This window comes from Dermacentor andersoni, chromosome 7 (assembly GCF_023375885.2).
Source record: "Dermacentor andersoni chromosome 7, qqDerAnde1_hic_scaffold, whole genome shotgun sequence".
NCBI lineage: Eukaryota > Metazoa > Arthropoda > Arachnida > Ixodida > Ixodidae > Dermacentor > Dermacentor andersoni.
In genome coordinates, this window is record NC_092820.1 from 86,511,478 (window position 1) to 86,527,849 (window position 16,372).

Genomic DNA, 16,372 nt, shown 5'->3' on the forward strand with positions numbered 1-16,372 from the left:
TAGTTGAAGCAGCGCAACGCACACACAGAGGTCTTGACTGTATTACTATAACTTCAACATCACTCTCGCAAAAATAACTAGTAAACCTTCATCGCAGATTTTATGGAGGTTACCAATGATGATACGTGCTATTGCTTCTGTTCATGCAAACGATATTTATTTGATATTTGAGTAAATCTATTGTGTTTATAAACGATAGTTCTTGAAAAAATATGTTTCATATATCAATCAAATCCTAATTTATCACTCAGTGTCTTAGAATTATTCAATATTTACAGCGGAAGCTGTATTTGACTAACCTGCCATAGTTCTTTCGGCGTCCGGCTAGAGAAACGGACTTCATTTCTAACAAACCCACACACAATGGCTTTAATGTGTTTCACTGTTTCTTTTGTGTGTGATCACGTACGAATTCAGTGCGCTGGTGTAGATGTCGAAATTCGGAACAGATCAGAAAACTCACCGTGAACAAGAGCAGGACGTCAAGTTATCGCAGTAAATAAGGAGGAGAGGTTTCGGCGCTAACAACAGCTGCGTTATCAACGGGACGGACACGTATAGCTTGTACACCCAAAGAACAACATGTGTACGAGGAGCGCTGGAGGGAACAGCAACGAGAATGTAAACGGCGCCGGCCTCAAACGACCATCGACGAACAATGTTCCCGCGATGCCGGAAGAAAACGACAATCGTGGGCCCGGGCAACCATTCCACACTGTGAAGATGGAATGGCAGCGAAAGCACTTTCCTTTTCTTTTGAGAGCTTTCACTGTCGTTCACATTCGCTGCCATTCCCACATTACAGAGTGGAATGGCTGTCATTTTTCTTTGACTTCAATGCCCTTTCAGTTATGACGCAATTCGTTACGACCATTTAGAGAGCAACAGGCGTCTTGCCCGCTTTATGCTTCACATTTCCGTGTTGGTAGACGTTCGTTTTCAAATTCAAATCAACAGATTGTAGGTTTGCCGAATTGCGCACGAAAACAATTGTGTTTAAAATTATGCAAAGCTGTTCCGTCTTTCTTTGATAGTGTCCACTTTATGGAAGCTTCACTTGCTATTTTCGAAGCGTTACATCTATGATCCAACGTTTAACGTTAGAACGTTTTCTAGTGAGGCGAGTATAGCAGTGTTATTGGAGGAATTAGAGGGTAGTAAATGGGATATAATAGGGCTCAGTGAGGTTATGAGGACAAAAGAAGCATATACAGTGCTAAAAAGCGGGCCGTACTGTGCTACCGGGGCTTAGCGGAGTGACGAGAACTAGGAGTCGGATTCCTGATTAATAAGGGAATAGCCGGTAACATACAGGAATTCTATAGCATTAACGAGAGGGTGGCAGGTCTTGTTGTGAAACTTAATAAGAGGTACAAATCGAAGGTAGTACAAGTCTACGCCCCTACATCCAGTCATGATGACCAGGAAGTCGAAAGTTTTTATGAAGACGTGGAATCGGCGATGGGTAAAGTCAAAAGAAAATACACTATAGTGATGGGCGACTTCAATGCCAGGGTAGGCAAGAAGCAGGCTGGAGACAGGTCAGTGGGGGAATATGGCATAGGCTCTAGGAATAGCAGAGGAGAGTTATTAGTAGAGTATGCAGAACAGAATAATATGCGGATAATTAATACCTTTTTCCGCAAGCGGGTTAGCCGAAAGTGGACGTGGAGGAGCCCGAATGGTGAGACTATAAATGAAATCGACTTCATACTCTGCGCGAACCCTGGCGTCATACAAGATGTAGACGTGCTTGGCAAGGTGCGCTGCAGTGACCATAGGGTGGTTAGACCTCGAATTATCCTTGACTTGAGGAGGGAACGGAAGAAACTGGTACATAAGAAGCCAATCAATGAGTTAGCGGTAAGAGGGAAACTAGAAGAATTTCGGATCAAGCTACAGAACAGGTATTCGGCTTTAATTCAGGAAGAGGACCCTAATGTTGAAGCAATGAACGACAATCTTGTGGGCATTATTAAGGAGTGCGCAATAGAAGTCGGTGGTAACGCCGTCAGGCAGGAAACCAGTAAGCTATCGCAGGAGACGAAATATCTGATCAAGAAACGCCAATGTATGAAAGCCTCTAACCCTACAGCTAGAATAGAACTGGCAGAACTTTCTAAGTTAATCAACAAGCGAAGACAGCGGACATAAGGAACTATAATATGGATAGAATTGAACAGGCTCTCAGGAACGGACGAAGCCTAAAAGCAGTGAAAAAGAAACTAGGAATAGGCAAGAATTAGATGTGTGCGTTAAGAGGCAAAGCCGGCAATAGCGTTACTAATATGGATGAGATAGTTCAAGTGGCTGAGGAGTTCTATAGAGATTTATACAGTACCAGTGGCACCCACAACAATAGCGGAAGGGAGAATAGCCTAGAGGAATTCGAAATCCCACAGGTAACGCCACAAGAAGTAAAGAAAGCCTTAGGAGGTATGCAAAGGGGGAAGGCAGCTGGGGAGGATCCGGTAACAGCAGATTTGTTGAAGGATGGGCGGAACACTGTCCTAGAAAGATTGGTAGCCCTAAATACGCAATGCCTCATGAACTCGAATGTACCGGAATCTTGGAAGAACGCTAACTTAATCCTAATCCATAAGAAAGGGGACGCCAAAGACTTGAAAAACTATAGACCGATAAGCTTACTGTCCGTTGCCTACAAAGTATTTACTAAGGTAATCGCAAATAGAATCAGGAACACCTTAGACTTCTGTCAACCAAAGGACCAGGCAGGATTCCGCAAAGGCTACTTAACAATAGACCATATTCACACTATCAATCAAGTGATAGAGAAATGGGCAGAATATAACCAACCCTGATATATAGCTTTCATTGATTACGGGAAAGCGTTTGATTCAGTCGAAACCTCAGCACTCATGGAGGCATTATGGAATCAGGGTGTAGATGAGCCATATGTAAAAATACTGGAAGACATCTATAGCGGCTCCACAGCCACCATAGTCCTGCACAAAGAAAGCAACAAAATCCCAATAAAAAAAGGCGTCAGACAGGGAGATACGATCTATCCAATGCTATTCAGAGCATGTTTACACGAGGTATTCAGAGACCTGGAGTGGGAATAATTGGGGATAAAAGTTGATGGAGAATACCTTAGCAACTTGCGATTCGCTCATGATATTGCCTTGCTTAGTAACTCAGGAGACCAATTGCAATGCATGCTCACTGACCTGGGGAGGCAAAGCAGAAGGGTGGGTCTGAAAATTAATCTGCAGAAAACTAAAGTAATGTTTAACAGTCTCGGAAGAGAACAGCAGTTTACGATAGGTAGCGAGGCACTGGAAGTGGTAAGGGAATACATCTACTTAGGGCAGGTAGTGACCAGGGATTCGGATCATGAGACTGAAATAACCAGAAGAATAAGAATGAGCTGGGATGCGTTTGGCAGGCATTCTCAAATCATGAACAGCAGGTTGCCACTATCCCTCCAGAGGAAAGTGTATAACAGCTGTGTGTTACCAGTACTCACATATGGGGCAGAAACCTGGAGGCGTACGAAAAGGGTTCTGCTGAAATCGAGGACGACGCAACGAGCTATGGAAAGAAGAATGATGGGTATAACGTTAAGGGATAAGAAAAGAGCAATTGGTGAGGGGTGAGGGAAGTATGGGAGAGGCCTTTGCGCTGCAGTTGGCGTAACTAGGCTGGTGATGATGATGATAACATCTATGATCAATTGATATGCATGTTTTCGCTGTAAACACTTGTGTCCCATCTCCCTTGCTTTATTTTTGTTGCATTTACCTCTCAATGGATAGAAAATTATCTTTATTTATCTGTCCATAAACTTCCGATTCTCCCATGGATCTTGCTGGCTTCTTACGAGTTTAGCACTCCCTCCTGCTCATCTTGATTGACATCCAAAAGGATCTGGATCACCAGACTCTCAAGGCTTGTAGCAGTTACTCCCAACACATTCGCCCATAAATTGACGCTCAGTGGAGTATTTGTGCGGTGCCTGTGAAACAAGCAAAATTGGTATTAGGGCAAAAGTCACTTTATACACAGCACAGAAAAGCAATCAATAGACCCTTTAGAAAAGTACTGGACGCCAGATTGGGGGTGGGGGGGAGTTTTACGACACATTGGGCTAACACTCATGTCGCCAAACTAAACCAGACTGTGGATTGGAAGGTCCTTGTGGAATATGGGCCGAGATACGGCGTAGGCCAATTGGATTACCTCGTTCACTACGCTATAAACTGAAATATTTTTGTTTATTTATTTACTTTTTTATTCATAATTACCTTACAGACCTTCGAGAAGGCATTGCGTAAGGGGTGGTATACGGTAACATATTCGTATGGAATTGGGAAAAAAACGACATCCGTACAATGGAAGGAATATTCACGCAACATGGAAAATTCATACGACCTTAGCAAATTTAATATGAAAAGCAATAACAATAAAAGTAAACAGAATAATTTAATACCATAATAAAGTTTTTAAGGCCTCTGCATGTATACAGCAATATGTATAGTAAAATATTAAGATCACCGCAATTCTTTTATTACCTGGTAGAAAATTGAATAAAGGAAATTAGAAGGCAAGATGTGTTAGGCAGTTGAAACGGCGTATTGATCGATTAGAACATGGCGAAATGCACTTTGTTTCGAACGACGAGCGATGTTTTCTGGTAGAGCGTTCTATAACCGGACCGCACGGGACAAAGCTGAAAAATTGAAAGCGTGTGTATTTCCATAAATTCGGGTGTAGCTGAACTAATTGTACTCATCTGAAATAAATGTTTTTCAGGTTTGATAAAGATAGGCCAACTGTGTGAATGAATCTATGAAATAATAATAGAAGGGAAATATAACGGCTGGTAGTTATTGCTTGCAATAAAATATCGACTTTTATTTCGGTTACATTTCACTGATTTCTGTAGTTATTTTAAATGAAAGGGCTTGCTCTATTCTGGATGCTCTCCAGGAGTTCGATGAGGTATTTTTGATGAGGAGACCATATACAAGTGGCGTACTCAATTTGTGGCCGTGCAATAGTTGTGTAAGCTAGCTTTCTTAGTGGTGAAGGCCAGTTCTGAAGTTGCTCCACAGATATGCTAATGATCTGCAGGAGTTAGGTGAAATGCAGGTGCTGCGATTAGTACCTGAAAGACTCTGCGTAAGGAGCCTTCCTAAGTACTTATATTCTGTGGTATTGTCAACGATGTTAGAATCAAAGGATAAGGAAGAATGACTGTTAAGTTTTTTTTCGAGAAAAAGAAACTATTTTTCACTTCGAAACGTTTAGGGATATAAGCAGCACACCAATCACTCATGTGTTCACCAATCGCGCCAATCACTGATACGGTACACCTGTACAAACGAGAAGACCCAGTTTTCCCCAATAAATTCTTACACTGCAAGACCAAGACGACCAGTTTGTAAGAGACGTTTGCCTATCTTGTCAGAGTGAATGAGGAAAAATATATTGAGTTGCCGTTTCTACTGATGTGGCTTCTTCCTTTGAAGAAATAATCGGAATTTGCTTGAGACCAAATTTTATGGTCTAGCCAACACGCTAAGAATACAAAGCCATCTCATTGCAAGGTAGGTAAGTGGCTATGACATTGTGCTCTTGAACGTGAGGTCACAGATTCAATCGCTGTTGAGGCGCCAGTATTCTAAATGTGGATAAGCGTCAAAACGTTCATGTACATAGGGTTATGTGAGCTGTATACGAACCCAGATGGTTAGGATTCAGACGAAGTCTCCTACTACCGCATGCTTCATAACAAGATGCATGGTCTCAGCACGTCAAAGTCATCAGTTTATATGCTTGACCAGAGTCAGTTAAACATTAGGCATGTGATGTTGTAATGGCTCTTTCTTCAGGCCTGTAAAAGAATTTAAAATGTTAGTTGAAATTTCTAAATTCCATAGCTATAATATTTTCTTACAGCAGAACACAGGATACATAATTATATATGTATATATGCATATATATATATATATATATATATATATATATATATATATATATATATTGTAACGGACAGTTAAGGAAATCCAGATACACCTATTTATTGTGGGCGAACTTGTGCCCTGGGGTAAATAAAAAGCACTGCCGCGTTCTAAACGGGAGATCAGGAAGGCCTTCTTCTCTCTCGAGCGTTGCTTCACCTCGTCTTCTTCTTGTAGACGCCGACAACGGCCACCTGCGATGCGAGTGCGTGCGGCGAAAACACGTGCCATTATTTCGTCCTCTTTTCCTTCAATACTCCGTTGTCGTCTTGGGGGGGCGCACGAACCTGCGCGCGTTGTTTAAATGTTTCTGCCTTGTATCATTATCCCCTCCTCCAAAACGCATGGTACCGATGCGTAAAGCGACGAAATTGTTCACAAGCAGTTGTCCACACTAAAGTGGTATATGGCACAGAAAAGATGTTTGGTCGAATAATCACTGCCTGTCATAATATGGCTTCAGTCTGACCACATGTACAGTTTCTGTGCGACGCCGGCATCGTGATGACTACACTTGTCCTTCTGGCGTAACTTCGTAGTTCAGGGGACTGATACGGCGAAGTACTCGGTAAGGGCCGAAGTAACGGCGAAGTACTCGGTAAGGGCCGAAGTAACGGCGCAAAAGCTTTTCGGACAGGCCGCGCGTCCTCACGGGGGTCCACACCCATACTCTGTCACCTGGTGCATACTCGACTTCCCTTCGTCGCAGGTTGTAACGGTCCGCGTCGATGCGCTGCCTTTGTTGAATGCGATGTCGCGCCAGCTGACGTGCTTCTTCGGCCCTCTGTGTAAAGTCACTGACGTCAGGGTTCTGTTCTGTACTGTCGCTGACAGGTAGCATTGAATCCAAGGGTGTGGTAACTGTTCGACCAAAAACAAGTTGGAATGGCGTTACTTGAGTGGTTTCTTGCAATGCGGTATTGTAGGCGAATGTCGCATAGGGTAGGATCTTGTCCCATGTACGGTGTTCTAAGTCTATGTAAATTGACAACATATCGGTCAGCGCCCTGTTCAATCGCTCGGTTAACCCATTTGTTTGAGGATGATAGGCAGTTGTTTTCCTGTGGCTGGTATGATTAATTTCATGATGGATTGCGTCAAATCGGCGGTGAACGAAGTTCCTCGGACCGTGATAATAATTGCAGGGGCACCGTGTCGTAATACTAACTTGGTGACAAAGAATTCAGCCACTTCAACGGCCGTTGGACTGATTAGAGAGGATGTCTCGGCATATCGGGTTAGGTAATCGGTCGCTACTACAATCTATCGTTTCCCCGATGACGATGTCGGAAAAGGACCAAGCAAGTCCATTCCTACTTGTTCGAACGGGGCTCCTGGGGGTTCTATTGGTTGAAGGAGGCCTGCGGGTTTTAATGGAGGCGTTTTGCGTCTTTGGCAATCCCGACATGTTCGTACATAATGCTGCACTGAATTCAATAGCTTTGGCCAGTAGTATTTAGCATGAATTCGGGCAAAGGTTCTGCTCACTCCGAGGTGTCCTGCTGATGGGTCATCGTGACAGGCTTCTAAGATTTCCGATCGCAAAGCTGAAGGAACAACGAGTAGAAATTTGTCTGTGCTGTGCTCAAAATTTCTTTTGTACAGGACGCCATTTCTCATCACATACGATGACAATCCCCGGCAGAAAACTCGCGGAACATGGACGGGGTGTCCCTCGAGGTGCCTGATGAGTAGAAGCAACTCGGCGTCAGACTGCTGGTGTTTGGCCATCTCAGATGTGGTCACGGCTCCAAGAAACGGAAATTCGTCTCCATCTTTCAAAGGAGCAGATTCGACCGGAGCACGTGATAAACAATCAGCGTCACTGTGCTTGCGACCTGACTTGTACACGACCGTTATGTCGTATTCCTGCAGCCTCAGACTCCATCTAGCAAGTCGTCCAGACGGATCTTTCAGGTTTGCAAGCCAGCACAATGAGTGATGGTCACTGATTGCTCGGAACAGTCTACCGTATAAGTATGGCCGGAATTTTCCTACGGCCCATATTACTGCGAGGCATTCTTTTTCGGTGGCTGAATAGTTAGTTTCAGCCCTCGAAAGAGTGCGGCTAGCGTATGCAATCACTCTTTCCTCTCCGTTTTGCCATTGAACGAGGACGGCACCAAGTCCTAAATTGCTGGCGTCTGTGTGGATGTCTGTTTCCGCTTCCTCATCAAAGTGCGCAAGGACCGGGTGGTTTTGAAGTCGCCGTCGCAGCTCATTGAATGCATCTTCTTGTTCACTGTGCGATACGAAAGGCATATCTTCTTTCGTTAATCGCGTTAACGGCTCGGCAATCTTCGAAATGTTTTTGACGAAACGCCTGTAATAGGCACAAAGTCCTAGGAATCGCCTAATGGCCTTTTTGTTGGTTGGTCCAGGAAACTTTTCTACTGCTGCGGTCTTCTCAGGGTCAGGACGGATGCCTTCGGAGCTAATCACATGGCCGAGGAAAAGGAGCTCATGGAAGCCGAAGTGACATTTTTGTGGCTTTATTGTCAGCCCTGCTGAACTAATAGCTTTGAGCACAGTCCTTAGTCGTTCCACATGCTGAGCAAAGGTAATAGAAAAAGTCACGACATCGTCGAGATAAACCAGACAGGACTGCCACTTTAACCCGGAGAGCACAGTGTCCATCATCCGCTGAAAGGTGGCAGGCGCGGAACAGAGGCCGAACGGAAGTACCTTGAGTTCGTATAGTCCGTCTGGTGTCACGAATGCTGTCTTCTCACGATCCCGTTCGTCCACTTCTATTTGCCAGTATCCGCTTTTGAGGTCGAGAGAGGAAAAGAATTTCGCATCCCGTAGTCTGTCGAGGGTGTCATCGATCCTCGGAAGTGGATAGACATCCCGCTTTGTGACGACGTTTAGCTTCCGATAATCAACGCAGAAGCGCAAGGTCTGATCCTTTTTCTTTACCAGCACCACAGGCGAAGCCCATGGGCTGGTCGATGGTTGAATTACGTCGTCTCGAAGCATTTCTTCGACTTGTTTGCTGATGATCTCTCTCTCCTTCGGTGACACTCGGTAGGGATGCTGGCAAATAGGCCTCACAGCTTCGTCGACAATGATGCGGTGTCTGGCGATGGATGTTCTCTGGACTTTCGATGTCGTTGAGAAACATGAGGCGAATTCTCGTACAAGGTTCTCTATTTGCTGCTTCTGGCTCGGTGATAGTGCTGCTTCGATGTGGACGGATGCGAGTATGGAGTCTACGTTGTCAGACTCCAGTAGTGCACCATCGGAAGAGCTCAAATCCGTAATTTGTTCATAATCGTTAAGGCGGGCAATGACGGTTCCCTTCGCAACATGCTGAACTTCATTTCCAAAATTAGTCAGGAAGACATTTGAACACCCGTCACGCAGCCGAACAAGGCCCCTTGCCATACAGATCCCTTTTTCGAGTAAGAGCCCAGTGTTACTGTCGGCTATTCCTTCAAAGTCGCTGAATACGGTGCTTCTTACGGCGACAGCTATGCTGGATCTTGGGGGTATCGTGACGTCGTCGTCTATAATCTGAAGCGCATCGAATCGTTCTTCACACTCCAACGTCGCGATGGGGTGCTTCGTTGAGAACGACACACAGGATTCCTGCAAGTTGATAACTGCACCGTTCACCTGCAAAAAGTCCATTCCAAAAATTACATCCCTTGAGCATTCTGATAGGACAATGAAACTGGCGACGTATGTAAAGCCGCGTATTCCGATTCTAGAAGTGCACCTGCCCACCGGGTTGACAAGGTGTCCACCGGCGGTTCGAATTTGCGGTCCTCTCCAAGGAGTCAGCACTTTTTTCAGTCTTCTGGCAAGTACTTTGCTCATAACGGAATGGTCTGCGCCTGTGTCTACTAAAGCAGTAATTTCGCAGCCGTCTATAAACACACATAAATCGGAAGCTACGTCACTCTTTTCGCAACTGCTCGCGCGTCCGTCGTTATATTTCAGAATCAGCGCTGGAGGCTCCGTTCTTGCCTCGACAGCGGCCTCACCTCCACAGGTCGCCGGTATTAGTTTTCCCGACGTGGGCTTTGGGGGCGTCGCCTTGGGGAGCTTGAGGATGGACGCGGGCTCGGTGATCGATACTTCAGCGGCACTGTTGACCGAGGTTGGTGTTGCTGCGAAGTCTGCGGGCTTTGGCGCGTTGACAAATACTCCTTGATCTCGAAAGGGCGTTCACCGTTTCTTGGGCAAGGAGCGTTTATGGAAAACCCCCGAAGTCCCGCTCTGCGGTATTCGCACATCCTGTAGAGATGACCAGCTTCGCCGCAGTGGTAGCACAGCGGGATTCTATCAGGAGTGCGCCATATGTCAGCTTTCCGGAATCTCGTCTCCGGCGTAGACGGCAAGAACCGAGGTTCAGGTACATGCGCAGTTGCCGCGACGAAAGTACGTCCTGGAGATCCTCTGAGTACCTCGGCGTACGATACCGTCGGCCGTACCGGTGACGACGCTTGCGGCTGTGCTGGTGGGTGCTGTTCGCGGACGGCTTGTCTCACTTCTTCGCGAACCACTTCTGCTAACGAAGAGACCTCTGTGGGGCCGTTGTTCCGCTGTTGCCTCTGGAGCTCTTCTCGAACTACAGACCTTATGAGTTCTCGTAAGACCTCGACGCTGTTCCCGAACATTGCCGACATCATATCCATGGAGGCGACGTTCATGTCGCGGTTGTAGAGTCTCGCACGCTGTTGAAGAGTCCTTTCCATAGTTGTTGCCTCGGAGCGGAATTCGGCGACGGTGCGTGGAGGGCTCCGAACCAAACCGGCAAAAAGCTCCTGCTTCGCACCGCGCATCAGCTGCCGAATCTTCTTGTCCTCGCTCATGCTCGGATCGGCCCGGCGGAATAAGCGGGACATATCTTCGAGATACATTGCCACGCTTTCGTTGCTTCGCTGGCTTCTTGCTTGCCAAGCGGCTTCAGCTCTTTCCCGGTGGTCTGTGCTCGGATACGTGGCCAACAGCTCCTGCCGGAAGTCATCCCACGACCGGAGGACCGCTTCGTGGTTTTCAAACCACGTTCGCGCACAGTCTTGCAACGCGAAGTAAACGTTGCGGAGCTTCCGGTTTTCGTCCCATCCGTTGTAGTCAGCGACGCGCTCGAAGCCTTCCAACCAGTCCTCGGCGTCTTCGAAGGTGTCGCCGTGAAAAGGCTCGGGCGTTCGCGGCTGATCAACCACGATGCGGGTTGAGGCTGTCTGGGATGTCATTTCTGTATTGTCTGCTGCTGCTATTATAGTCTGCTCCGGCAAAAGAGGAAACTCGGGCGGCTCACCACGTAGGCGACGGCTCCTGCGCTGGTGGACGGGCGTAAGCTCGTTGGGTCTGAGATGGCGTGGTTCCGGGCTGCTTTCTCCAGCTCGAATTGGGCTGGAAATCATTACCCAGCACCTCCACCAGAATTGTAACGGACAGTTAAGGAAGTCCAGATACAACTATTTATTGTGGGCGAACTTGTGCCCTGGGGTAAATAAAAAGCACTGCCGCGTTCTAAACGGGAGATCAGGAAGGCCTTCTTCTTCTCTCTCGAGCGTTGCTTCACCTCGTCTTCTTCTTGTAGACGCCGACAACGGCCACCTGCGATGCGAGTGCGTGCGGCGAAAACACGTGCCATTATTTCGTCCTCTTTTCCTTCAATACTCCGTTGTCGTCTTGGGGGGGCGCACGAACCTGCGCGCGTTGTTTAAATGTTTCTGCCTTGTATCAATATATATATATATATATATATATATATATATTATGCTTTTCAGGTAACCGGCGTCCAGATGTCTGCTTTTTGCCACGTGATCCCGGACACTGCAGTACATATAGATGGGACCCGCCGCAACGGTGGTTCTACGACAGGGACTTGGGAGCATGCTCTCCATTTATTTACAGCGAGTGCGGTGGAAATGAAAACAGATTTAGATCTTGTCATGAATGTAAAGAAGTATGCAAAGGTGAGTATACGGTTGTGTGAAACGCATGCAGAATACTGCGTACAGTTGCACTGTTGCTCACTCAAGTAGTACCTAGAAATTTCCTACGATGATGCATGACCATGTGTAATGCGCAAGCACCTCCGCGTCCACCTAATTTGGCGTGGTGCAGAGTGTTCTTATGCTGAAGATAATATGTTCAAATCCTCGTCCAGGCGGCTGCAGTTGCAAGCGTGCAGTTGCGCCTCAAACTGGGAAGCAAAAAGAAAACAACCGAGATTCAATGCGGCTACGCTAGACCAGGTGGAGCCAAACTAGCAGGGTCCACGAACCATAAACAAAACACTCAATAAAACAGGAACCGACATTCCTGCTGCAGTATTTCGCTAACTCCATCATAATTCGTGAACATATCCCTGGTCCTTCAAACCAGCATTTTAAGAGCATCTGACCAAAGCGACCGTCAGACCTGCGACGCCTGCCGATGGTGTTTAAGATCTGTAGATCTGCGCTGGCCACTTCTGGAATTTGAACGTTCAAAACGTAAACCCTTTCAAGTTTCACTAGCTTAGCACGACTCACTGAAGAATTATAAGGTATTGCCTACAATATCATTGACAAAAGTGAGGTTAGGAGAAGAGGTAAGACATATACAGAGGTGCGTAATGGCTGTCTCCTGTTGCTGAGGTCTTCAAGATAAGAGAGAATATGGTGCAAGAATTCCATTTCATAAGAACATTGCAGACAACATTGATGCATTCTACAGGTATACATAAACGTAGCAGTCGGCGTAAGAAAACTAATTGGGACAAAGAATAACGAAGTCTTTATAGATATGTTGGATCCATAAGCACAATTTCTTCCGCAAAGTGGCATCCCACAAAGCTTCATAGTGCGTTCAGACTTCTGTGGTTAGAATACGTGAAGTGCCCATGAAACCCGCACGCACAGCCGTCGTCATAGGTGTTAAGTGAGATTCTGCCTAAACGCGAAGCGCAATTAATATGCAATTGCTCAATTCAATTGCAATCAGTACTAGCACGGCTGAGTTCCCGTTTTCTAAACAAAAAGAATATAGGAAAGGTTCTAGGCTTATGGACTTAGACCTTAGAGATAGAAGTTTGTAGCATAATCTAAGCGCTGTGTAGAAGAATTCTCCGAAACTCGGAAATTAACAAAAACTTTGCGGTAGAGCCCATCGCACAATGACTGGCAACGTAATGCTTTAGAATTGAATAAATATAAGGACAGAACTAATTGCCGCCGTCGAAACAAAGTATGTTATAGGAGTGCACTGAAGCAGGATTGCTCTTTAGTGCTTCCGTAAGAATGCTCGGCGCCATCTAGCGCCGCCACCGCGAAGGCTGCTGGTGGCCTCTGAAATTCATGGTGTGCCGGCGCGTGAGAAAGCCGAGCAATGCACAAGACTCCTCTTTTGTGCTTATTTTGCGACATGCTGCGTCATCTAGTCGCACTGCCGCGATGTCAGCGCGTGGCTTCCAAGACGAGAGGCGTGGAGCTCCAGTACCTTCGAACGCTGAGAGTTGTTCTCTCGCTCTGCCACGCACTCAGTGGTACATATTCCGCAACTCAAACTGGCGGAATGTTTATTCAAGAGCCGCATGTACGTACACACCGCCATCATCACAGCTGTTAAGTGAGATTCTGCCCAAACACGAAGCAGCATCAATATAATATGCCTCAATTATATAGCAATCAATGGCAGCACGGCTGAGTTCTCGTTTCTTAACCAAAGATAATATAGGAAAGGCTTATGAGCTTAGACCTTAGAGATAAAAGTGTAGAGCACAATCTACGCGCTATGCCGAAGAATTCTCTGAAACTTCATTCAGAACGCGGCTCGCAACAGCGGTGGCCTGAAAGCCGATCATTAAACAACTGCACATACCCAGTACAAGTATGGCGCAGCCAGCTAATGCGTAGAGATGCTTTCCTTGAGGATCGCTTGGGAGGCGGACTGCATTCAACTGAGAATCATAAAGTTGAACCCATCTTTTGGTCATTGATGAAAGGCGCATTCCTAGTGTCACATACATCTTTGCCCAAGTTACCGCCAAAGACGTTCACTCAATAGCAGCGCACAACTATAGTGGGACACACCCAGTAATACAAGTTGGTACAATGATGTTCATTGGAGACTAACACAGACATAGTGGCATACATGTAACCAGGAAAGAGTTTCTTCAAAGAGCAGTACCTAGCCAGTCTCGTGTCTACATTCATCCATGTCGGTGTGAATGACGTTCGTAGAAGAGGGACACGTGTGTACAGGGTGGTCCTTCATAAAATGGAACACTCGAGCACGTGGTCTGTGCTCTGCCGAGGGTGCTTAGAGCGCCAGCAACGGCTCTTAGTCAAGGAGAACAAGGCCATCCTGGACGCAATCGGGTGAAAAGAAATCAATTCTGCTTAGTGCATGCAAACAAAAAAGCTGCTTAGCAGGAAGAAAACGTAGATATAACGAATAAGACCGTAACTAGACTGACATCAGAAGTCGCGATTGGTGTTGAAAATAACGTCCCAAGTCAACAAGAAGGTAGGCTGTTCGAAGTAACAATTGATCCAATAAAGCATCGACAAAGCATGAGTGTCAGACTGCAGAGATCGCATAGAATTGACTCAACAAGCATAATCAAGGAGGATTTAAGCGATATCCAATATCATAAAACTGAGAATACTATGAAAGCATGAGAAAGGAACCGGAGGGTGGAATGAAATTAACAAGAAATAAATTTGGCTTAGTAAGTGTTAATTTGTATGCAGGAAGAGATACTCGCGGCAATGTCATAAGCAATGTTGATGATTTACTAAAAGCAGCCGAGGAATTCTGTACTAAAGAACACTCTAACCAGAGCAACCTCGCAACCTTTATGGGAAGCAGTGACGAACACGACGCCGAATCTTCATGTGTATCTATGTTTAGGGGTTTGCGACAAAAGTGGCGAGCAAAAGCGGCATGCGAAGCTGGAATAACAGATGATTTATTGAAGGATGGATGCATATTATGCTTGAAAGGGCGCGCCCCCTTGTATGCAATGCCTCAAGATTCCGAGTGTACCACAGAGTAGCAAATTTCCAACTGTATGTTAAAAGATAAGGAGACATTTTAAAGAAAAACTGCATTAGAACCAAAATAACTTGCTTTCATTAACAAGTCAACTATTAACAATTGTAATGATGAATAAAATAAGGGCGACCCTTGGTGTAAGCCAACCCACAGAACAGGTTTATTTAGCAACGGGCACTCGAATATAAATCACATGATTAGAATCAATCGGGTGCTTCAGAACTCAGTGGAGTACAACCAACCTTTTATATGGCTTTCATAGAATACGAAGAGTCATGCGAATGAGTACTGATACAATCAATTATGGAGGGTATGTAAATATCTGAAAAACGTGTCTAATGATTTCACAGCGACCCTGATACTCCGAATGAAAAGCATTGTAATGCTAATCATCAAAGGCGACAGGCTCAGTGAAACATTTCATTTAATGTTTTCAGCGCACGCTTACATAACATATTCGAGCTTTTAGACTGGGAAGCATTAGCAGCGATAATCAATGGCGAATATCTGAGCAACCAACGGATTCCATAATACGTTCTCGTGTTCAACAACATGCCTATGTTTTGCAACCAATGCTTGAGGGCCTTAGCCAGCAAACAGTAAGATTATCATTCAATATTGCACTGAAGAAAAGAAACGTAGTGCTTAATTGTGCTGCAAGATAAACGTAATTTGTAATTCGCCGTCCAGCTTTACAATCTGGGTGAAAATAACTTTATGCATGATAGATTGTCCTTGGAGACCCTGATCATGAGAAGCAAATATAAAGAAGAATCAAAATTAGTTGGAACACTTACGATAGGAATTACAGAATCGCTGCATTCTACCGGTATTAAGTTAAGGAACAGAAACTTTGAGATTAAAAAATAAAATGCATGAGCCATTCCGCTCACTCAAGGTGGTTCACCTACGAATCTGATTCGATCGGCAGTAATCTATGGAAGCTGCGCCAGCACATGCGCCCGCACCTAACCGTTCGTCGTCGAAGAACGTGTAACCGCACCCTTTAGCAAAGCCTCTCTACACGCACCACAAACGAAAGTGCGACACAAACTCGTAGGGGAAGCACCGCGTTAACACTTTCAACGCACGCTGCCGCTTCTCGTCGACCCTCACGTCAGCGATCGTAGTGATGTCCCTATCGAACTATACATTATTACAGACGTTGCAGGTAGAACAGAAATGATAACCAAGAAAGTCCCTTTGAAACCTGGCGTCCTTGCCCTGTAACTCATCCACATTGAAGCCTTGAGGTGAACGCAATTCGCGCCATTCTCTGACTGACGGTATGCTTCTTTGGTTGTCGCTGGTCGCTTACGTGCCATTTCCTGGGCACGCTCGTCGACCGCCGCATTAGCATGTGCCCGCCCTCGATGATCACACTC

The 16,372-nt window shown here is 45.8% G+C and overlaps 1 protein-coding gene across 5 annotated transcripts in view; it reads left to right on the forward strand.

Moving 5' to 3' along the window:
- LOC126534142 (uncharacterized) overlaps positions 1-16,372 on the forward strand; it is a 169,462-nt gene that overhangs the window by 9,244 nt on the left and 143,846 nt on the right. For 4 of the 5 annotated variants that reach the window (XR_008613231.2, XR_008613232.1, XM_055072712.2 and 1 more), the window contains exon 3: positions 11,732-11,920. The exons of the other annotated variant lie outside the window; for it this stretch is intronic. Coding sequence is in view for 2 of the 4 variants with exons in the window: in XM_055072712.2 (XP_054928687.1) it covers positions 11,747-11,920 (174 nt within the window). In the remaining 2 variants the exon portion in view is untranslated. The remainder of the gene's footprint in view (positions 1-11,731; positions 11,921-16,372) is intronic. 5 annotated transcript variants of the gene reach the window in all.